The 24,578-nt window shown below is 39.3% G+C and overlaps 2 protein-coding genes across 2 annotated transcripts in view; one reads left to right on the top strand and one right to left on the bottom strand.

Annotated features, from left to right (window-relative positions):
• The window catches only part of SMIM14 (small integral membrane protein 14), a 55,260-nt gene extending 44,960 nt beyond the window's left edge, over window positions 1–10,300 (bottom strand). Inside the window, exon 1 of the mRNA XM_032108661.1 lies at window positions 9,915–10,300. Within this exon, the coding sequence (XP_031964552.1) occupies window positions 9,915–10,031 (117 nt within the window). The 5' untranslated portion in view covers window positions 10,032–10,300. The remainder of the gene's footprint in view (window positions 1–9,914) is intronic.
• A 422-nt stretch (window positions 10,301–10,722) lies between these two features.
• UBE2K (ubiquitin conjugating enzyme E2 K) overlaps window positions 10,723–24,578 on the top strand; it is a 44,646-nt gene continuing 30,790 nt past the window's right edge. The window contains exon 1 of the mRNA XM_032108658.1: window positions 10,723–10,873. Coding sequence (XP_031964549.1) covers window positions 10,811–10,873 — 63 coding nt within the window. The 5' untranslated portion in view covers window positions 10,723–10,810. The remainder of the gene's footprint in view (window positions 10,874–24,578) is intronic.

Raw genomic sequence — 24,578 nt, forward strand, 5'->3', positions numbered from 1 at the left:
AGATACTCTGTGGAGTGGAAATTCTTCATCTGCAATTCATGCAGTTTCAGGAGATCTGAAAAATGACCTAGAAATGGGGCAACTTCTCTTAATGCAACTCCTTTTCTGTCTGCTCCCTCTTTTCTTGTATGAAGTTCATAATGAGTAGATAATGCTATTCCTAGAAGAAATCTGCAGAAAACTCTGCTGCAAATTTTGATACCAATGAGCCATTTGGAAGAGGTCTGCAAAATGGTCTGAAAATGGCACCTAGGAAGTGGAAAGGAAAAGATTATTAACTACCCTTGTTGTAGCAAGGTAAGAGAGGCCTTTTGGCAGCAACACTGGGATTTTTGGAAATGGAAATCTAATTTTGGAAAAAGAAGCCAAGTTCTTAGAAAAGTTGCCTGCAAGCATTCCTAGAATTCAGCTGGGCTGGCATCTCACAAAGCTCTGGAGAACTGAAAAACACTTTGGGACACTAGGCAGCAAGCCTGTGAATTGGTCGGCACAAAGTCTATATTGTGTACTTACGTTAAATTAACAGATATTTCTCATGTAATCACCACTGAACCAAATTTTTACTGCCAGATTTTGTGCTGATGTGCAGATATAAACTTAATGAACACTCAACCACAATCGTCAAAACTCACAGAAAAAATATGGCTCAGTGTAAACAAGAACGTCCATTGAAATTGTCAGAGGACCTATGGAGGATCATTTGTGCTTCTGAAGCATCCACACACCAACAGACTTTTGTGATCAATTAGCCGCAGTCCAGGGAAAATGACCACAAAGGATTGCTGCAATGCTGCCAGACCACAGCTGCCTGGTGAAGTTTTCCAAACTAGGAAACAGATGAAGGAAATCTGAAGTTGAGGGGATGACAAGGATTATGTTATACTTAACTAGAATATCGACTAGTAATTTAGATTTACTATGAAATGCAAGCAGGTCAATTGGGACACTTACAAGGTCAGGTTTGCAAAAAGCAATTTAGAAATAGAGGATTAAGTCCTGAGCCACCAAACTGTTAATGATAACACTCACTGGTAAAGATACACCATCTGAATTAGGCTGAAATGGTTTTGTAATATTAGAATAGTAAGTTCTCAGTAACCACATAAGTTAATAGTCCACTAAATTACATTGATAATTATCCAATCAGTGTTGGGAACATTCTTTTGCAATTACTTTGGGCAATCCCCTCTAAAAATGTGGTCTAAATGAACCAACACTGGTATAACCTTAAAAAATTGTTTTTCCTCTGGAGCAGAAATCATAATAGCAGCTGCAAAATTGTGGTGGCTTCCTCACAAAGAACAGAATGAACTGCTTCATAAGCAACTGTAGTTCACATAAGCTATCTGCAGCCATAAATTTACCAGCAGCTAACGTTGCTATATTAATCTGAAAACTGCTGCCACTCGGGAAAAACACATCTCATGTCACCCTCTATGTTCCGAGCCATTTCAGCATTTAGTCTCAAAATGCCTCCGAACATGAGTCAGAGCCCTCAACTGTTACAGTTCTCACAGACTTGAAATAAAAATTAATCCCTGTTTCTTTCCAAGTGAATGCCTAATAGAAGAAGCCATATCTAACAGACAAACCACAACCTAAAATGCAAGCAAGCAGATTTGATATCAGGTGCAGAAAAAAATATGAGAAAAAATGAAAACAAGGTCCCAAAGGATTTTTTGAAGTAAACACTTTACTACATATAATGAAGAAGCAGCAATGAGTTGAAATTTTCTGGTCATGAACTGAGAATTACTTTGATCTGAAATGGATATACACAGTTTGCAGTTAGTATCACTTGGTATATGACTGAAATTTAAGAGTAACCATCCATTAAAAAACAAGGCATTATTTACTAAGAAAAAAGATATGACAAAAAGAGAAGACATTTCACATGTTGCTGAGGAGGTGTATCAAAAGGCATTACTCTGCCAGTCAGTGCTTGGAGATCAGTATTTTACCACATAAAACGTGGCAGCATCTCTGTATGGACTACAGAGAACTAAATCACATTGTTGGAAAAGAATCCCATCTATTATCACTGTAAGCAATACTCTGGTTTCTGTAGCACATTCCACCATACCTTTTACTTCGGATATGAGAACATGAGTATTGACAAGTGTACAAGAAATGACTGCTCTCTCAGCTGGGCAAGATCTGTATAGACAAAATGCAAGGGTTTTAAGTTGTGCCCATTTGCTCTTAAGCAAATTTTGTTTGAGGATGTGGTATGATGCAGCTGGATGTTTGCTGTAGTATGTCACACCTGTTGAAGAGGAGTTGTAAACCCTACAAGTGGTTTAGTATAAGAAAGAAAATTCGGCTTTACAGAACTTGACAACACTGTCTGGTCAGGAAAAAAGAATTCTGTAGTATACCCTCAGCAAGTTTGCTGACAACACCAAACTGAGTGGTGCAAACAACACACTGGAGAGAAAGGGTGTCATCCTGAGGGACCTTGAGAGACTTGAAAGGTGGGTCTGTGCAAACCTCATGAAGTTCAACAAGGCTGAGTGCAAGGTCCTGCACATAGATTAAGGCAATCCCAGGGACAAATATAGGCTGGGAGGAGAATGGATTGAGAGCAGCTCTGCTGAGAAGGACTTGGGAGTGCCAGTGGATGAGAGTCTGGACTTGACTCAGCAACATGTGCTTGCAGCCCATAAAGCCAATTGTATCCTGGGCTGCATCAAAAGTGTGGTCTGTAGGTCAAGGGACATGACTCATCCCCTCTACTGTGCTCTTCTGAGACCCCACCGGGAGTGCTGCATCCAGCTTTGGGTCCCCCAACATAAGAAGGACATGGACCTGATGGAATGAGTCCAAAGGAGAGACACGAAGATGATGGAGCACCTCTCCTATGAGGAACAGCTGAGAGCTGTTCAGTTTGGAGAAAGCTCGGGGGAGACTTTATTGTGTCCTTCCAGTACCTAAAAGGGGCCTACAAGAAGGCTGGAGAGACTTTTTACAATGGGTTTATTAGGATGAAATTTTTACTGTGAGGGTGGTGAAGCACTGGAACAGGTTGCCCAGAGAAGCTGTGGCTGCCACATCCCTGGAAGTGCTCAAGGCCAGGTTGAATAGGGCCCTGAGTAACCTGGTCTAGTGGAAAGTGTCACCCATGATAGGGGGTTGGAAGTAGGTGATCTTTAAGGTACCTTCCAACCCAAACCATTCTATAATTCAACTGAACTCACAGTTCATAAATTTTGCAAAAACACCATACAGATTGAGGGAAACCATTTTGGTGTTTGAAAATATGAATTTACATTTTTTGTGTTTAAACAGGTTATTGTGGTTACATTTTGTTAAGCTACTAAGGTAATTATTAGACATAGATGACATCTCTAAAACTGAAGGTAATTACTGAAAAAGAAGAATGGAAAGATTGGAAGCCAAAGCTGTATTATAGCAGAAGCCTAACTCCTCTGTAGAGAAAATACTGAGCCAGTCCCTTCAAAATGGTGCCCAGTGACAGGACAAGAGCTAAACATATGAAAACATTTCTTTATTCTGATGCCAACTGACCACTGGTAGAGGTTGCCCACAAAGGCTGCGGTGTCTCATATCCATAAGTATATTCAAATGGACATGGTCCTGGTGAGGCAACCTGCTCTGGCTGACCCCGCTTTGACAGGAAAGGTGGACTAGACGATCTCAAAAGGTCCCTTTCAACCTTGACCCTGCTGTGATTCTGTGATACTGTGCCGCTTAAGAGGGAACCCAGGAGCAGATACACCTGCAAAGCATTCTCACTGCAATTTCTGTGGGAGTAAAATTATTTGGAATAAGTGATAATATGATATAGTATGGCGCCTATAAATATGTCTGCAGGAAGTGTTAATATCTTTTATGTCTGCTCTGTATTTGGGGAAGGGACCAACAGCGTAATGTCATAACATTCCTAGGACTAAGAATTAGAATCTGCAAAATCTTGAGAGACAATCGTACAGCATGCCTGAATATTTCCCAGTATGACTAAGCAAGGAGAAAGAAAGACACAGTCAAGAATACTGCCTTTAAAAGCTAGTTCCAATTCACCATGTGATCTTTTTGCACTGTCAGAAAGATGGGAAAGCTGTAATAGGGATTTTTATGAGATGGATAATACTTCACTGAAACAGCTATAATTACTAGCCTTCATTTGAGAAAAATGTTCAAGACAAGAAACCCCTTACATCTGAACTAGATCTTCTACCTAAACAAAGGCATATGCTATTACTGAAAAGAAAGACACACAGAATAGCAGGGATTTTCTAGATATTGTTCTGTGAAACATTGCATGCCTGGCAGAAATCCACAGACCAGAGAAATGGCTTGTATCTGCTGTGTTCAGGGAAACTGTACATTACTCAATACAGAACACTATTTGAGCCTTTTTTGTTTAAACTAACTTTATTCTCAGTTTTCTCTAGTAAGTTTCCAGGTGCTCTGTTCTTGCTAGCCACATGGACAAACTGAAGACAATCAGGTTAGGAAAATAACAAATCAGATTCTCTTGACTTCTATTCTTGAACAGATCCTTACTGGTTTCTATGATTTCAAATGCTGTTCAATTAACTTTTTTTTACAGACCTGTGGTGCAAACACTGACTAGGGATTTAGACTTAAGGATTTAACTCTAAATTATTATTCTACTGTAATAAGATCAATAGAAAAATTGGGATGTTTTTCCTAATACAAAATTGTTCTAATCTCCAAAATGCAGCTATTTTAGGATGGTATCAACATATCTACAACAACAGAGCCTGATAAATTACCCATCTGTCACAGCTGAGCTCTTTCTGGATGATCTCTGACAAACTTCACTATTTTGTAAATTTTTGTTGTAGACGGTTCCAAAAGACTTCCATCAGTTGTGGATTTGGTGCCCATCATGACAGATCATACTGTAGTTTAGCAAAATGGCCATCATTAGAAGTAAGTTCAAATTCTAGATACAATTTTCCAAACCCCTCAGAATCAAAAATTGCTGGACCAAGCAATAATAGCTGAATTCAAGAGCTCCAGATTGTTTTTTTATTAGTCCAACCTTTCAGGATCCCTAAAAAGTCTCATGCTTTACAAAACAGAGAGATCATTGAAGGAATTCTTAACAATTGATATGTAAAGTATGCTGGAGTATGTTGTCTCTGTGGCTTGGCTTCTAGTAGATTTCTCATTTTATTGCACATATTCTTGTATTACACTGTGGTTATTCATACATCTTTAATCTATATTCTCTTACAGCTGGAAACCTTTTTTGAGGTGGGACCACATGTACTTAATAAGACTATTGCCTGCAGGAGCTTAATCCATCTCTGTAGCCTGCATTGATGGCTCTATGTCTCAGGTTATGTACATTAAGAGGAAAGGTGTCCAGTCTCATCCTTTTCTCCTGAGAAGATGCAGCAGTGATTTAGGAGATGAGTTTGCAACATACACTCCCTGAATTAAGTGATGCCTATCTGCTCAAACGAAAATACAGAAAGCCAGGTGGAACCATCCCAGAGACACAAATTTGATATATATGATGGCAGTTGGACCACTTATACACAGTGAGCTTCCCAGCAGTCTGCTTATCTACATTGTTAGGAACATGAAAATATTTTAGCAATTAAAGACCACTACCAAAGGAAGTGGGTTTATCTTTCATTTATTCTGGATTCCCAAATTCATTCAATTACTGCTTCACAATTATTTGCTGCTCTAGTTCTAATTCCAAACTCAGATCTCCTAATGAGCAACTCTAACTCCACCCTCAAACAATCACTTCAAAATATTAATGCCATTTTATCTTCTCTCTAACTTACTTGCTGCATTTAAGCACTTCCCTAGCTACCACTGCACTGAACAACAAATTTAAGCTTCTAGCTAAAAGACTGATATACTTCAGTCCTGATGACTTTTATAAAATAGAGGTTTTCTGAGTATCAGTCTGGATCTGAATTTAGCCCCTACAGTCATTAAAATAGTAGCATTTTTTATTCAGTCACAAATCCTAAGGCCATGAGGAGAAGATAATGTCCAGCTGGCCAGGAAAAGCTATCCAGCTGGCCTTTTAAGGCAGCTCTAACTCCCTTTTGTACCTTTCTATGAAACTATGATCTAACTCCACTAATTCAGATGAATTGCATCATATGAATTCAACCTGAGTGACTTCACATCACTCTAATATTTAGTTAGAACCCTTACTGCCTTTTAATGCATATATATTTAATCTGCTAATGACATGAAAACTATAATTTGGTAAGTGCAGGCATCTTGAGTGAATACTTCCTCTCTCTTCCTGAACACCAAACAATTTCTGTTCTACTGGTTTTGGCATTTCTGCCTACAGAACTCCTACAGGTACGGCTGGACAAGGCAGTGACAGTAACATGAGTTATTTGTAAGGCAAAGAAAGCTTCCCAACAGAGGGATCCGTCTCAGTCGAACAAGGCAAACTGCCCTGTTCCACCCAGGAGAGGGCACTCTTACACCTGGCCACGCAACCGGACATGGACACCTATAGGAGGAACAGGAAAGTTAAGATGACATCTTAGAACTCGGTCAACTTGCACGACCAGTTAGTTATTTTTGTGATAACGCTAATCTCCAGGATAAGTTGAATCATCCAGACGCTGCCACAATAGGAACACAATATGACAGACAATAAACGTGCTGGCTAAATTTATTCTTAGTCTCTGAAATGGGCTGAATGATACGCAGATAAAAAAGACAATTTCTGCATTTCTCTGTTAAAAGCTGGGATCATAGAGAGCTATAGTCTACCTTTCGTGGAAAACGAAGGTTAAATTTAAAAATAACCTAGTTATATGAATATTATTTGTTGCCTTTTTAAAAAATAAAGCATTATTATAAATGAGCATACAAACATTTCAAAGCAAAGTGCATATAATCTAATACTAACAAAGCCTGTAAAGTTAATCCTTATATGGATATCCCATGAAATAAATAAAATAAGAATTAAAAATGCTACAAGTTCAACCTGTTTCTAAAAGGACTGAAATCAATATACATATCTCTTGAGATAGCTTTCCTCTCCAATAAGTAATCCTCCAGCAACAATGAGAGAAGATCAAGCCTGACATTTTTGATTTTTCTAAACTAAAGAAGCCAAGATGAGGAGGTGGTAGTTTTGTTATGCAAGACATAAAACAGTAAAAGAGGAATAGAATTCTGCATACTGGAAAGTTATTGTTTCAAAAACCTCATTTTCCTCTAATCACAGGGGACAATCTCAATAATTCCAAATTTTCTCTAAGTAATTCTACTAGAAAAATGTCCTATTGATATGAAAAGAATAAAATTAGGAAAATATTGAAATGAGAAAAAGATCACCAAGAATCTTAACTTGAACAGAAAGTAAATCATACTTAGTGCTGTCATAAGCATCTTGGAGTCCCCCGTCAGTACACTGGGGCTAGGGGCATCCATAGTCTGAGAGAAGAACCATACACATGGTGACTATACTGGATGTACAGCAAGTGAGTCCAATGCACACAAAGTTTGCATGAACCATAGCCACTTTTCCATGAAAATGTGGGGAGCTGTTTCCTACATATAGGTTGCATGACAGACAGTACTTCCCATCTTACATGGGAAATGACACGGTGTTTAGGATGTTTGGTTATCCTAGCACTGGCTAGCGAATATTGTTAGTCTTTCCATATTGAGAACTTGGGCTGAGGCCTTACAACCACTGACCTTACATTATAGGCACTGATCCTCTCAACTTTCCTCCTGCAATAATCTTACGTAGTTTGAACTTCATTTAATACACCGTATCATCTGCTCCCACTTCCAGAAGTATTTCAAAATAATATGCCAAGCATAATAAACAATGCATAGATACAATTCTGAGTATCTCCCACTCTATTAGTTGTGATCAACACCAATGGGCAAAAGCATAAACCAATCTGCAGCCAGCTTGTAAAAGCCGATGTTGAAAGAACTGTTCAGTATGAGACTAAAATGATGATAGGATCAATGAAAGAACTATCTCCTGAAATCATATATACTACAAATTTTTTAAATTCAAAAAATGAGCTATATTCAATGGACTACAGCTGTACATTTTGTGTATGGATTTTCCTAAGGGCAAAAGACTAATGAGAACTTAATTCAGGGGTTTATTATCAACATACCATAAAATATATTAGGGAGTCAGACATGGAAGTCACTGAAATCACACAAAGAGGCTATGTTCTCATTTTTTGTCTAAGAATTTTCTTTTTTAATAAAGCAAAAATAAAACAACAGACAAACCAACCAACCCAACACCCCCGTTCCCCCCAAGCCAAATCAACCCCCAAAACACCTATTCGAAGTCTATGGTCCTGTTCTACCCTAAAACCCTGTAGATTCTTCTGTAAAATAGTAAAATATAATAAATTACAGAACAGTATAGGAGGTATAAATGATACTCCCAGCATGCTGATTATGTAAGGTACTGATTTTTATGTAGATTTTGATCCTGGCAAAACTCACCATTACTCTGTTCTACCAGCCAAAAAGCCTTTTTATATCTGTCTTTCAGCAAAGAGAAAATTAACACAGTATATGGTGAATATGAAACAGTTGTGAGGTAAGTGAAAAATGCCTATTTAAGGACAAGGGAAAGGAATACGGTATACCAAGGAAAAGAGATACAGTAATTCATATTAATTTCATTTTTGCAGTAACAGGCTCTGACATTCGTAATCCAAATGAGCACATGGAAATGAACCTAGGTACAAACCAGGCAAAATCACTGCCCTTTACCATGGCTGTTACTGGATGTCTACTACCTATAACATAAAAGCATACTCACAGGAACACAAAGGATTTTGACACTTGATAAAGGTCATGTTTTCCACTCCATTCAGAGCAAAATCTGAATATTGGGAGCTTAGCTTCTTTCTATGAGCTGCCTGAAAAGACATGAAGGATTTAACCTGGAGATTTTATGTACTACCTGTATTATTTTTGTCTATAGTACTCATAGTTGCTCAGCACTCTATAAACCTAACTTTCATCTAAGAGGGAAAAAAGAGTTATTATCCTTTCTTTGTTGGTGAGAGCCAATGGCACAGAAAAGTCGTGACCTACCTCCTCAAAAGGAATTTAAGACACATCAGTGGAACTTGGATGTCTAAATTATTCTCAAGATGAAGGTCCAAGATCACACTGTAAGTCATTAAAAAGAAACCAGGCCTACTGCAAAATGGTCCTTTTCATAAATGTACTGAAAACCTCAGCTGAAAAACTGGATTGTGTAATACATTTAAAAGTTTTAATCTGAAAAAGAATTAATTTGATGAACGGATGCACATGGTACAACATTTTTGCAGAAAAATGAACTTCTCCCAGTCAAACTACAGGGGAAGAGTAAACACATTAAAAGGACTATATGCATCTGTATATAATTGACAGATTTTTAAAATTTATTTATTTTTTTGTTGCTTGGGCCTATACTTTCTTTATGGTGCATATGAGTCAAAATGCTGTGTATACTAATGGAGATAAATGAACAGCACTTGCAGAAAGCAGCCCTACCAGAAGCTGACATTTGTTGAGATAAATGTCTATGTTGTACGTTGTCCTGCACTGCACCGTTAAAATGGGGCCCTATAAAATGTTTCTGTAAACCTTAATGTCTTGAAAGCCTCTGGTTCCTGAATAAACAACAGTTCAAAATGCAATCTCATGTTCCCCTCTGAAAATCTATCTATGCTCTTCGATAGCATACCTTATGTTACACACCTCAGGTTAGAAGTTATGGTCAGTTACCCTACTTCAGAACAGAAGCAACACCTGTGGGTGCCCGTGTTTGCTTCTGCGATAAAACGCCTATTAGACTGGGGTGACCTTTGCCTTTTACTCTACTTTTAAAATACTGTAGCAGAATCCGTGAAAATAAGCAGTTCCTTTCACTGTTCCCCGTAAGTTACCTGTTCCTGGGCCTGCAAGTTCCCCAGGCCCCGTGTGAGGAGGCACCAGCGTCTCCAGGGGGAGGGGGGAAGAGGACGAGGAGCAGGTCTGGGAGAGAGATGTGTAAAGAATAACATTTTCCTCTGCCGAGCATAAGGGGAAAAAATAGAGAGAACCGCCGTTATGGGCCCAGGTGGGCAGATTCTTAAGTTACATGAGAGCCCCCTGGTTCTTTTTGCTCGGGGGCTTCACCAGAAGACATACCAGCTGCTCCTTGAGCCAGCTGTTTCCTCAGCGACACCTCAGACATTTCTCCCGCTACCGCGGACCCGGCCCAGCCCTCCCAAGAGTGCTCCTTCACCCCTTCACCGGCCCGCTGCCTCAGGGCTCACCCCACCGCGGGTAAAGGGCCGGGCGGGAGCCATGACAACGCAATGGCCTCAGCTCTGCTCCGGGGCCCGCCCGCGGCGGGGCTCTGCCTGACAAGGTGTCTCCTCACGCTCTCGCCACGGGCCCGCCCGGCCAGTGACACGGCGAGCGGCTCGGGGCAGGTGTCTCCCGGGACGGCCGGGTGGGAGGCCAGCGGGGCGAACCCCTGCGCCTCCACAGGTGGGCAGCGCACCCTTTCTTCGGGGTCAGCGGGGAGGTGGCGGCCGAGAACGCCCGGGCCGCAACCACCCCATCGACAGCATCCAGCCGCGAACGCCCGGCCCGGCCCGGCCCGGCACGACCCCGCCGCCGCCGCCCCAGTGCCGCTTCGGCCACACTCCCGCGGCCCCTCCTGAGGAGCGGCGGTGGCCCTATCGCGCATGCTCGGCGCGGGCGCCATTTTGGTAGGGCCGGGAGTTCTCCAGCGGAGCGGCGGTGGAGCTCGCTGGGCCCGGCGCGGAGGGGGCGAGGGGTGCCCGCTGCGGAGATGGCCAACATCGCGGTGCAGAGGATCAAGCGGGAGTTCAAGGAGGTGCTGAAGAGCGAAGAGGTCAGAGCCTCTCCCCCCTCCCCCTGCGCGCCGCCACCCTCCCCCGTGTGAGCGTGGGCAGCGGGGGACGGTGCGGGCGCCCTGCCGGCCTTCGCGGGGACCCCGCACCCCCCTCGGCCCCACCTCCCCGTGCTGGAGGTGGGCCCGTCCCACGGCCTCTGGGAGGGGAATGGCGATTCCCGGGGAAACGGGGCCCGTCAGCCGTTGGGATGAGGAGGAGGAGGGGGTCGCAGAAAGCTTGGCGGCGGGGCCCGAGGAGGCCGGGAGGGCCGGCCCCCGGCGAGGGCTCCTGGCGGTCGGTGCTCGGGAGCGCCGCCAGGCCGGAGGCCACGGGGCGGGGCGGGTGGGGCCGGCCCAGCCTCCGCGGGGACCCCCGGCACGCGCCCTTCGCGTCCGCCCGCGCGGCACCGGGAGGGCCGGGAGGGATGGATGAGGTGGATTGAGGAGGGCAATGTGGGGGTACGTGATCCCGCACATCCCTTTCAGCTGACCTGTTTGGCTCGCCAGTGCCAGAGGCTGCAGGGTACGGGTTTAATATTTGGTTTTTTTTAGCGGTTGCCATTAAACCCCCATTTAGCTTCCCTGTATACAGAACTTCCTTTATCCCACTGCAGGGTTACTCACCTTCAGATGAATGCTTTTAAAGCCTCACTCATTTCAGTCATGTTACCTCGTTTCCTGATCAGTATGTTCAGAGGTATATGGTGGTCAGTAAGAGAGGCTGATTACTTTCAGGGCAGCAGTAAAGAAGTTCTGATCAGTTTGGGGGAATATATAGCGGTGTTTGCAGGGTTGCATTAATACAGCTTTTGCTATGTCTGTGTCTGAGTTGGTGGACATCAGCCAGATGGGTTTTAATGGTTGTGTCGTCATTGTCGTCCTACTTGGGATGATGTTGCAGGTTAGATGCTTGTGAAATATTAATGTGAATATGTAACTCTTAAAGCTGGTGTTTTGGAAATCTGGACATATTCACTGAGAAAAAAGTGAGAGGATAGTTTTTGAAAAGTGCTAATGGCTTAAGGAAAACACGTTTAGGGTAGCAGTAGTTGATGTACTTTTAAATTGTGTGGTAGCAACATTGTTGCTATGCAGCTTGAACTAGCCCCTAGAAAAATGTAAGGGCCTTGTATTACAGCTGCCTTTAGAGCCCAGGCTGGTTTTGCAAAGCTATTGCACAGCAATACAGAATTGCATGTAGACCAAGAGAAATTTCTAGGTGGATACCTTTATACCAAAGCTAGAGAATGTAGACCTCATACCCCATATAACCAGCTGATACTGTGGAAACAAAGAAGTCTATTTGGAAGTGCTGTCTAAAGGCTTCAAAACCCTTTCCCTTTGCTTTATGTAGGAAGAAAAAGAAGCCTTAACTTACACAGGTTCTGGGGGAGGTCCACAGTAAATTTTCTTACTGTAAAGGTTGATTCCAGTGTGCACATTTTTGATCATTTCTGTTTGTTTAGTCTGCAGGGTTCAGTTACAGAATTTTGGAAATGAATATTATTATAAAATAGCCTTTGAGCTGCCTAAAGGTAGCCAGAAAAAAGGTCATAATTCTTATGAAATTCAATTAATGGAATTTCAAAATTATAGTACAGCAGACTCTTGATATTTCTTTTTCTTCTGCCATTAGCAAGCTACATGAGTGTCATGGTGATGTATGAGTATGTATAAAATTGCTATTTACAGACTATACGAACTCCCATGTCTTGAATGCAAAATTTCAGCATTACTCAATGGTTATCAAAGTTGCAAGCAAAGTTTTTTTGAATGTTTGTACGTTCCAGGGCAGTCAAACTCTGGTGTCAATATCGCTGAGTGTAAAAACATACGGAGTGGGATGATGAATGAAGGTCCACCTAAATACTACAAATCACAAAACAAAAAAAGGAGTTTTCTTACTATTTACTAAAATTATTATTAAATCTGGTTTCTTTAAAAAGAAATAAATCTTTTTAATGAATGGCAATGCTATATTTGTTGTTTAGAAGTTTGTAAGTCCCTCTCTGAAGGCAAAGTGGCTCACATTTTCTGTTCTTAAATTATTATTGATTTAATGCTTTGAACTACTCGAAGAGCAGCCCCCCCTGTTTCATTGTAGATGCAGTAGGAGCACAAATGCCTGGGAAGAGGATAGGCACACAGGGAGAAAAGTATATAGGAAGTTTGTTCTCTGTCTTCTTCCATTACTCACGTTTATGCTGAAATAGAGTGGTGGAACCAGAAGTGTTTGTAAAAGGGAGCAGCTGGATGGCAGTTAATTTCTTCTGCATATGAAGTATGTATTGGAAGCACTAAATTCCAAATGAAGAAAGAATTCTGTAAAGTGTGTTTATCCTTGATATGATAAGGATCTATGATTCTTGCTGCTCAGGACTAAATATACTTTTCATATTACTTAGCACTTTGTTTCCTTGACTTAAATGTAATTTCTGGGAAATAACTAAAATGTGAAATACTGCCTTGCTCTCTGGTTTACAGATAAGAGATGAAGGATCTTCCATATTTTTAAGTTTAGTCTGGGACTTCTTGAGTGCTTTGTAAAAGTATTTAAAGTCTTTTCACACTTGAGCAAGAGAAAAGTGTTTCTGCTCTGCTTGCTTTATTATTTCTAGTTTTATTGTAAACATGGCATTAAGAAGTAGGGTATTGTTTATTTAAGAGAGATACTTGTAACTTTGCATCTCTTAAATATTTGAATTAAATAGATAAAACTAACTAAAGTTTCTTTGTCAGGAGTGCTTTCTAAAGTATGATTTAAAAACTTTACGTTTGTGTGTGGAGAAAGCTTTACAATTCTGAGGTAGCTGAAGTATTGTGCATCTGTAACAAAGATGAAGTTGAGTTAGTCTAGGTAGTAACTTGACTGGTTAAATATGTGTAGGCAAGGGATCAGATGTTCCACTTTATCTCTTTTCTTATTCAGTCATTTCGTTAATCTGTTATTTTGTTCACTTTATGGGCTGAAATTCTAAGCGGCAAAGTGTATTTTTAACAAAAGTGTGAAGCTGCAGCATGATGGAGAAACCAATAAGGAGTTGGAAGGAGAATAGTATCCTGCTTATACTAAGTAGGAAAAAGTTTTAGTGAAGGTTAGCTGGTATTATTTTAAAATTAAGTTACTGGAATGCTGCAGTGGGTAGCCACATCCTTACCTGTTTTCTGTTTATAACCAGCTATCTTATGAGAGGGAGAACTTGTCTGGCATTTAATAATGAATAGAAACACATTGACTGATGCTCAGATGTATTGTAATTGATTAGGTATGTTAAACATTATGTGTGACTTGTTTTTGTATTTTAATAAAGCATCAGTGTTTCACTTAAAAAAAATTATACTATGCTAGAATTGAAGGATTCAATATTTAACTGGCCATCCGCTTTCTTTTATCATGTGGAAATATAAGGTGATTTCTCCTAATTGATACCTTTTGCCGTGAAAACTCTAATCACATACTGAAGGTAACACATTGGGAAACATAGCTTCCTTTTAGCAAGAAGAGAATTGCTGGTGTATCTACCATCGTCTCTTACTAAAGAGAAAAGACAGACATTTATGGCAGGTAAATCCAGGTAAAGCTGAGAGTAAATTAAACTCAGCTGCATTTATGGAATATGACTATCTTCATGAACAGATATCTGAAGAAGTAGCAGTTGAAATTTGTAACTTGCTTGAACCCAAAACAGCGTTCAAGTGAAGATAGTAGGTTAATAACAAAAACTTCAAGTACTTAATTTCCAAGAAGGAAGTGAGTGTTTGTTTTGGAATCTTGTATGTGTTTCAGTGATTTACAGGTGAAAGAGAAGGGAAAAATAACTGTAGTCTGCCATACCTCTCTTAGACTTGTAAAAACCTAGTGAGTAGCTGTGGTGTTGGCTTTATCATTGCCTGTAGTGGTCTTGTGATTTATGTCAGTATATAGTAAGATACTAAGTAACATCTCTGAAAATTTCTTGCTGTTTGGAAAAGCCATAGATATTTGATCTTCAGACTCAGATAAACTTCACTGCTTTAGTTTGCTTATATTTGGGCAGTCTTGGGTGCTAGATACTGAATTCACCAATGTGGAAACTTTTAGTTGTAGTTGTGCTTTAGTGTTAGTAGGATTCTTGTTTTTCTTCCTATTTATCATGTAGGATCAATGCAGGTGTTTATAAGAATGAGATGTCTTCTATTATGGTTCCTGAGTCAGCAACATTTTTTTTTAAACAGTATCCATTTTATGCTGATACATGTGCTTAGCTTTTGAACTGTTTAGAATAGTCACATTGAAGCCGGTAGAGGTTTAGTGAGTGCAGTGGGATTGTTGTCATTGTTTAATCCCAGTGGGCAGCTAGGTATCGTGCAGCTGCTCAATCAGATGCCCCACTCCCCACAATGGGTTATGAAGGAGAATTGGAAAAAGGTAAAACCCATGTGTTAAGAGCAATTTAATAATTGAAATAAAGTAAAATATAATAATAATAATAATAATGGAGATGACAAAGAGAGAGAGGAATAAAACCAGAGAACGACAAGGGATGCACAGTGCAATTGCTCATCAGCTGTTCCCAGCCCATCCCTTAGCAGCAATCAGCAGCTCCCAGCCAATCCCCCCCCAGTTTCTATACTGATTCTTTGGGATGGAATATCCCTTTGGCCAGTTTGGGTCAGCTGTCCTGGCCATGCACCCTCCTGGCTTCCTGTGCGTGTGCTCGTTGGCACAGCATAGGAAACTAAAAAGTCCTTGACTTCGAGTAAGCAGTAGTCAGCAACATCAATGTGTTATCAACATTATTCTCAGACTAAATCCAAAGCTCAGTCCTGTACAAGCTACTAGGAAAAAAAATAACTCTGTACCAGGCAAAACTAGGGCAACTCTTTGTGTGAATAAAGCTTGAGGGTGCTTAGTCTATTAGAAGGTGTAAAGGTAAAAAAAGTATAAACATAAGAACATTTAAACTGTCATTATTATATTGGTACCAGTTTCTCCTCAGTCTTTCAGAAGGCTTGTGTATGATTAAAAAAATGTGTGTGAGGAGGGGTTTCAGCACACTGGAGCTTGGGGCTGCTATGCAAAAAGGGATCTTAGTAGGCCGGAGAAACGAATGTCCTGGCAGGAACTTTTTGAAGCTCAGCTGAGGTAGGTGCCAAGTCCTGCACCTGGGAGAACGTAACTCCATGCATCCATACATGCAGTCTGGAGACTGACTGGAAATGAAGCAGTCTAGCAGGAAAAGAACTTCATGACCTAGTGAAGAGCAAGTTGAACATGATGGTGGCAAAGAAGTCCAACCACATAGTGGGTTAGCAAGAATATAGTCAGTGGGTTGTGCAAAGTGATTCTTCACCTCTGTTCTGTGCTTGTGAGACCGTGTGTAGTGTTCTGTGTCCAGATACATACCGAAATGAACTCAGCAGAACACCGTCAAGGTGGGTAGGGGACTGGAGCACAAGGTGTGTGAGACGAGGGTGGAAGAGTTGATGTTGTTGAGAGAACTATTGAGAGGGACATCTTCCTATTGCATCTAAATACCTAATGAGAGGCTCTTGAGAGTAGCCAGACTTGTCTCAGAAATGCATGGGAATATGGTGAGGGGTGACAGACACAAGCTGGAACATGGGAATTTCTGACTAGACAGTGGGGAAAAAAATTACAGTTGTAATAGTCAAACATTTAAGCAGTGTGATCAGCAAGATTGGAGAATCTCTGTCCTTGGAGTTGTTCAAAATTCAACAAATTCTTGAACAACCTGCTCATATTAGACCTGCTTTGGGCAGGAGGTAGGGACTAGAAGCTACCCAGCTGTCTCAACTTGCGTAATTACAGAATCTCTAGTATAAGTTTGGTTTTTAATTACTGTTTTGTTTCTCTTTGTCAAAGAAAACATACAAGGGTTCCAGTTCTGCCACCACATCTGGCAAAACCCTCCCCTGTAAATAAATTGAAAAATTTTAAAGTAGACCATTTCTTTTTCGTTCAAAAGTTTTTTCTATTGTAGGACAATAATGAATCCTCTTCATTTTCAAAATGGAGGCTGAACTTTTCTGGTAGATGCAAAGCTTTAAGGGTTTTTATGTTGAACAAGTTCTGGTTTGGATCCCTGAAGGTGGAGCAAATGTGAGATTTGTACTGCATCTTTAAGCTTCATTCTTCTGAAATGTGAAGATTTTCTTAACTTTAAAATAGTTGTTTGTGGGATCTTTTGTACATTGCCAGAAATAATTTTTGTCTACTGTGATTTTAGCCATGCCTACACTTTTAGGCAAGACAAGGTTTAGACCTGTTTTATGTAATTACATAAAAAGGATAGTGAAATGCCATTACTGTGCGTCTTTGGTTTTCTTAATTCTGTCTGTGGTGTGTTGGTTATATCGTCTAGTTTGTACTGAAAATAATGGAGAATTGTTCTGTAGGTCTTTGCCATCAAACAAGTTTGTCTGTAAGGGTTGAGAAAACAGCCTGTTATTCTCGCTTCTGGGATGATCTTTCAGAATTATTAGGTTATTTGTAGTTTAATGCCTCTTTACCCGAACCATATAGCTGTTTTTCAAGTTCAGTGCACTTTTAGGATCAGTATTATGTAGGTATTAATCAGAACTAGTATGAATACTACTCAAATCTGTGATTTAAAATATAACATATAATGTCAGTGATCATTTGACCAGACCTATGAGTTTGCCCAGTACTGGCAGTGGGAATATTTGTGCAGAGAAGGCAAGATCTGTTGTTTTTTTCTGTGTTCAGTTAGTGACATTTTTTCATATTAACTTGTATCTGGTTGGGTCCAGATTTCTAGTGAGTGGTCTACATATCAGCTGGCAGAATCCTAAAGATATTGGGAGTAAGTGGAAAACAAAAAAAGAAAAACTTACATCTTCATTGGAGTCAGACTCATTTGGTTGTCTTTGGTAATGTTGTATAAACCTAAGGAAAGAGAGCAGTCCTTGTTTACAGGAGTGGGTTAGTCAGTTTAGCAGGAGGGGATAGACTGTAGCTGATTATGGTACCCTCTGATCACAGCCCTTTGTGGACCTGAAGCAGTGCTAGAAATTAGCCAATCCTTTACTGATTCCATTCATTCTTCTGTGCTTGTTTCCAGGAGTTTGGCTTTAATAGGAAAGAAGTGTAAGAGTCCTAAGGTTAGTTCATTTTACGTAGTATGAGATTTAAATAAAGTTAACATTTTATCGTAGTAAATTTATGTTAATATAAATTGCAAGAAAGTGCTGGTTAACAGTCCAGTGGTCTTTATTTTGCATTAAGCTAGTGCAGGTACTTAGGGTAGTTCTTAAATTTATTTACCTGTTAAATGTTTTCTAGCTTCCTAGATTTCACAGTCCTAATAAGGACAGTTGTCATTATTATACTTCATCACTTTTACACTAATAATTGCTGCTGGTATTAAATTGAGAAAATGCCTAAGGGTAAAGTTTGTCATTAAAATGCAGTCTATCTTTTTGTCTTTGACAAGCTGAGTAAAACTGCTGCAATTCAGATTTATACAAATGAATCAATTTAGTTCTTTTATGGCAAAGAGTAGGAATTTTGGCAAATAATATTCTAGATGGCACTCTAGGGATGTTTCACAGAATCACTGAATATTCTGAGATGAATGTAGTCCACTTCTGCACTCTTGACTTATCCAGCATTCTCCCTTGAGATTATATCAGTGTTAATATTTGTAGTATTTGAGTTGGGAGCACTTGAATATGCTTGCCCTGAGTATTTAACAAAATAATATCAGCATCATAAATAAAGTTTCTCTGTGAGCAGCAAAAATAACTCTGTTTGGGGACCAGATCTGTGTTAGTCTAGTATATAGCAACAGAATTGTGCTAAGGTCATGGATTGCTCCTGTCCATCCTTCAAAGTGTCTGCCCAGGAGGGAGCTACTGTGAATATCCATGGCTACAGAAGAAGCTTCATTCAGTCCTTATGCTTTATTGGACACTGTAAAAGTCAGTCCTGCAGTATAACTCCAGTTTGGCCATGCCAATGTCTGAGAGAGCTGAGCTCATCCTGTCTATCATTCTTGTGTTGGATTGCTAATAAGGGCTGTTCTATCTACCTTGTCACAAAACACGTAAGAAACTAACTGAAGTTCATTATTTCATTGTTTTTATTCATTGTTAGTCAGTATGATCAACAGTTCATGGAGAAAGACTAATGAAAGACTGTAAGTCTAGTTACTTTAAAAAAGGCAAGTTTAAGGTAACATACCTTCAGATTCTAAAATACTTCTATAAAGTGTTTTAGGAAGGGTGGAAAAACCTCAAACCCACAAGTACATTAGTCCATATTTTACTTAAACAGGTATTTTAGCTCAAGCTGAATATATGTCACTTTTGATTTTTACCTGAAAGGGAACTGTGAGAAAGTGTTTTTGAGTTTTTGTTAGGATGTGTTAAAATACAGGAGGCTATTATGAAATAAGGTAGCATACATGAATGGAAATCATGGTATCTGTGTTCTATTTGCTCCCTTTCTGGAAGCTCTTAGAACCATCATGGTGTTTAAGTAAGCCCTTCCACTTTGGAATAAGGGTGTCCATGTGGGAAGCTGGTACAGAAAAACTGTTCCGAGCTATTTTTGCAAGTCTTCAAGCTCTGAGACTGTGAGTGAATTAGCATAATCAATTTAAAATGAACTGAATCCTGTGATTCCTTTATACGTAGAATTGCTAACAGCCTAAGTAGGGTAGATAGACGGAATTGACTGCAGAGTCTACATCAGATTGTTTTGTATGTTCATGAAATGGCTAATTCAAAGGATGGTTCAAACTTATTATTAAAGCACGCTTTATCTGCAGTGTATTTCAGTTGTTCTGCATCAAAAACAGAACCATGCATAAAAAGATAGGAAAACCACATCTTTTCTTTTCCTCCCTTACTTTCCTGAAGGGAAGAGGAGTCCTTTGCACTCTGCCCACACTGATGTCGAGTATCTTAGTGGGCTCAGATCCCATTTGTGTAAGACCTGTGCATGATTTATGCTCTGAGATGCTGTAAATATCTTGCATAGCTCGACACAGCCTGTGCAGGGGCCCTTAATAAGCAGTACAGGAGTGTACGTGTGCAGTTATGTACACACCTCTCATGGCACAACTTTACCAGTTTAACCACACTATCCCTTAGTGAGACAAGCAATGATTGTGTAACTGCACTTAGGGCTTGTGCCAGGAGAGCCGTGTCAGTTACACCTCTGGTCTCTGTGACTGATGCGATGGTTTTGTCGGAAATAGTTTAGACAGACACTAAAGCTGAAGTTTCAAAATTCTTTTAACTTGTCCTAAGGCAGTTCCAGGAAGTAGTGTCACGTTCCTCTTCCAGACTCATCTCTTCTTCCTGCTTTTGTTCTCCTTCTCTTGCTTGCAGTGTTCGTGGTGATTCAAATCAGGGGTTGGGTTAAAATGAAAGAACTGTCTTGCTAATATGTGTTTACGTCAGATGTTTGCTGTGCAGTTGTGTAAATACTTACACAAAATCTTACCCCCTCCTTTACATTAATTCTGTGATCAGAAGGGAAGTAGGACCGTGGCCACTGTTAGACTGGTTTAAGGTGCTGTGGAAGTACAGTCTCTTTTGTGTTTTGGTAGAGTGATGTTTTAACAGCTGAACATTAGCAGGAGTAGGTATTTACTTACCTTGAATCAAAAAAAATTCTACTAAAACTTCATGGTGCTCCAGGTCTAACTCTTGCAAAATGAAGATGGTTTTAATATTTGAGGTATTTTGTGTTCTGACAGGAAAAGAATATCTCTCAGTATTGTACTTGTAAATAAAACATGTAATAGAAAATTTTAAGGTTGGTACAGATTTAATCTCTTGATAATCTTTAATAAAATACTTCAACAAGATGGATTTAATAAGTAAAATTGTAATAAATGCAAAAATTCTAGACTGTCTAACCACCAGTAATGCGGAACTCACACAGTATTCATACTTGTAGCTCCTTAGATACATTAAAATACAAGTTACTTGTTAGTAACATAGTATTTTGATCAGTAAATGAAACAAATAGCATGCAAAAATAATGTCACCTACTTTTACTAGAACAGATGTAACTCTAGAAAATATATGTTAATACAGGGGGATGAAATAGAATGTGAAATGTGGTAGAACTTCCATGACTGACATTGTTAATAGGTTTAAAGAACATGGGAGCATTTTAAGAATTTGCATTTCTCGGTATTGACCCTTTCTTACCTAGGAAAACTGCTCTTTAATGTGCTTTGGACAGAAGTGTTTCCTCTTTTCTCTTTGCCTTGCCCCAGACGTTGGATTGTTTCACTATAGTGTTGCTCTGTGCTTTGAAGGTCAGCAGGTGCTTGCTCTGAGAATGCGGACGTGATCTGCTGATCTCAGCTGGTAGTGCAGCGTGTGTACTTCATAGCCCTGTGGTAATTATGTGGCATTTATGCTTCTCTTAATAACAAGCTCAGGCTTTGGATATGCACTTGATTTTGGCTTTTAAGCTGGAGTGAGTCTGGAGTAATATTTTGGAAGTCTTGGACTACTCTCTCTCTTGCTTTGGTAGCTCTTTGAGGGGGTGGCAGTGGGATTATAAAACTTTTTTTGGTAAATTGAATTTTCCATTTTGCTGCAGGACAGTGCACTGCACTTCGTTTCCTAGTTGAGTGCTGCCTCCTGCTTTTTTTATGTTTTCCCATTTCTTGTGAAAGAGTGAACTGAGTGGGTGCAGTGTACTTACTCTGGCTTACTCTGGGATAGCAAGGGGGTTGAGAAGGAAAGAGTGTTAGTTTGAAAAGAAGGGAGATGAGAGGCTGGTATTGACTTCTTAGACAGCAGCTGAAGAGGTGAGCTTTTATTAGGAATCTTCCTTTCTGGCATATCAGTGAAGGAGGAAGAGCTGAACCATTTGGACTAAGTTGAGAATGGTACCTTAGCAAAAGAGCATAAGAAAATAACAAGAGAAATATTGCAAAACAAAATTCCTTTGAATATTTATCCACAGAATTGAAAAGAGTTGGTAAAAAGTGTAAGAATGAACTTGGTTTTGTTTCTTAATTTATTTAAATAAATGTTTGATGGAGTAAACTGCTACTGAAATATTGGAGTCTTTTGCTCAATACATGTTGACTCAGTACTTATGGCCTTTTTCAAAATTGTGTTACGGATTTCACTGTGATAGTCAGGTGATCCTTTTCTGTAAGCCTGTTGAGATATGTTCATGCCAGATTTTGGTGTAGAATAAGACTGTTGTGGTAGAATATAAAATGGGTGGGAGGGTAAGAAGAGTTTATAAAGCACTAGTAACTTTATAGTATAACAGTTCAATTTTCCTAGCGTGGCTTCAGACTAGGGTGAAGGATTTCTCACTTAATTTGGCTTATTAAATATTGAACCTTATAATGTCAGTATAAAATGTTTGGATGTTCAAAAGTACCTACTTCACATTTTTAAGTCATGGTTGTAATAAAGAAGTAACTAAATTTTTATTAGATTTTAGGTAGTTCAAAAGTAGTTATTGCCAATTTACCTCGTAGATGAATCAATAATTTTAAGATCCTGTCTGAAAGATAAAGTAATTTTATTTTGTTGTTGTGACTGGGGAAACCATTAGTGATTGCAAACATTTTGCATGTACAAAACCTCCTTCACAAACTTTGTCCTTGGTTGAGAAAATTCCAGAGAAATTTTTCAAGTTTATTCCTTAATCTTCGCTGAAATTTTTGCATGTATAGACTTCAAGATTTTTGTCACTTTCTTAAAGTGTAAGGGGCTAGTCTTAAAGCCCTGAATGATTACAGAATTTTGATACTTAGCTGCTTTTAGTGCAATTAGACGTGTTTATTTATATGCATCATTTATCACATATACATGTCTTTTCAGGTTAGTTTTTTCCTGGTTTAGTTGTGTTTATATATGTATACATACACATTTGTTTCTAGAGTTTTCTGTGATTTCTCTTCTGTAAAACAAAGTAAATTAACAAAAAATAATAGTACTCGATCCAATATAGAGTAAGTTCCCTTTGAGAGAGAAGAAAATAATTTTATAAAACAAGTAAAATCACAGACTGCAGGTAGTTAATTGCTGTATGGAAGAGCAGGGTTCTGTGATTTTGTTTGGTTTTGTTTGTTCTTGTTGTTGTAGGTTTTTTGTTTTTCCCCATACAACATAATTCAGAAGCAGCCACTGAGTTTTTAATTCCAGATCGAATTTTGTTTAAGGTGGTTTTGTGTGTGTTGCTTTTTGTTTTTGTAAATCCTATTTTCCACCTTGGCCTTTATACCCAAAGACACTTGATAGGAATTTGCACATGATGTAAAGAGAGACAGACCTAGAACATGAAAATAATAATTCAGTTTGACACGACTTTATTATTTTTAGAATAACATGCTGAGTTATTAATATTGTTAATAAACATGATTTCCTTTTTCAGTTTTGACACCAATAATTAAAAACATACTTGTTTGTAAATGGATGCATTTACATTTCTGTAGAGTAATTTATTATACAGGGATTAACAATCTAATGTGAAGATATTGTCATGGGGGAAGTAAGCAGAGATGGGTAGTTCTAGGAAAACCTCACTCACAGCTTTTTTTGTATGTCATCATCATCATCCAGTATTAAGTTTATAATGTTTGGTAGCCATGGCTGACATGGAAATGTGAGGGATTTATTTGGGATTTGGGTTTGGTTGGTTTGTTGGTTGTGTTTTTTTGTTTCTACTCAAGAGGGTTCAACACATGTCAAGACTGCTGGCCATGTAATTAAAGAAAAATTAATTAGAAACATCTTATTCTTGCATTTTTAGTTCAACATACCAGTATCTGTCCATACATCACCAGCTCTGATAATAGGCATTATTATGCTGATTGCTTGAGACTGATTCTCTGGTAGTCTCCTTATCAAAGTAACTGAAGAATTTGGAGGCTTTTTTAGAAAACAAAAAAAATCCTGATGCACTTGTAATTCCTATTTCTAAAAAAAGGAATTTCCTCTACTTCAGTCATTATGAAGTAGACTTATACCAGGATCAAACTTTGAATATATAAATTTTTTTTGCTTTTAGTAAATATAGTAAATAGTATTTTGTTTGTGAGAAATAAAATTTAGAAGAACAATGCAGTTTTTAATAACTTGTCTTAGTGTGCTCCTTTGTGTTGGTATGTAATGGTTTTGTCTGCTTATTTTATATGAAGGAAAACTTTGGATTTTTAAGAGTAGAGGTACTGGACTAGTGAAGAGGATAATAGGCCATGAAGAAATGAAAGAGGTTTTTAAAGGCTGGTTGAAGAAGAGAGAAGGAAGTGGTACGGAAGGCTCAGGAAAAAGGTTGGATTTACTGCAGAAACAAGACTGGCCCTCATATTGGACAGGCCCTCTTTATTAAGGCCTGTAGACTACGGTGGATAAAGAGAACAGACGAGCTTCTTGTCTGCTGAGAGTAATATTACAGAGTCGAGAGCTGCTCTCTAAAATGATTTTAGTAGAAGTGAAGATGTGTGCTAAAGTCTTCACAGTGGCACAACTTACTCTTCAAATTTTCTTCTGGAGTGGATTGCGTTCCTCTGCAAGGAAGTTACTCAAATATAAAACTAGACAGTATAATTCTGGATTTTTTTTTTTTTTTAAGAGGAAGCAGGTGAAGACAAGTCAAAATATTATCAATCAATGGTTACTGTGATAAATGTGATTGAGTTTCCTGTCTTTGGAAGATGCTCACAGAATGACACTTCATGAAGGATTG

The sequence above is a fragment of the Corvus moneduloides genome, chromosome 5 (assembly GCF_009650955.1).
Source record: "Corvus moneduloides isolate bCorMon1 chromosome 5, bCorMon1.pri, whole genome shotgun sequence".
NCBI classification, from domain to species: Eukaryota; Metazoa; Chordata; class Aves; order Passeriformes; family Corvidae; genus Corvus; species Corvus moneduloides.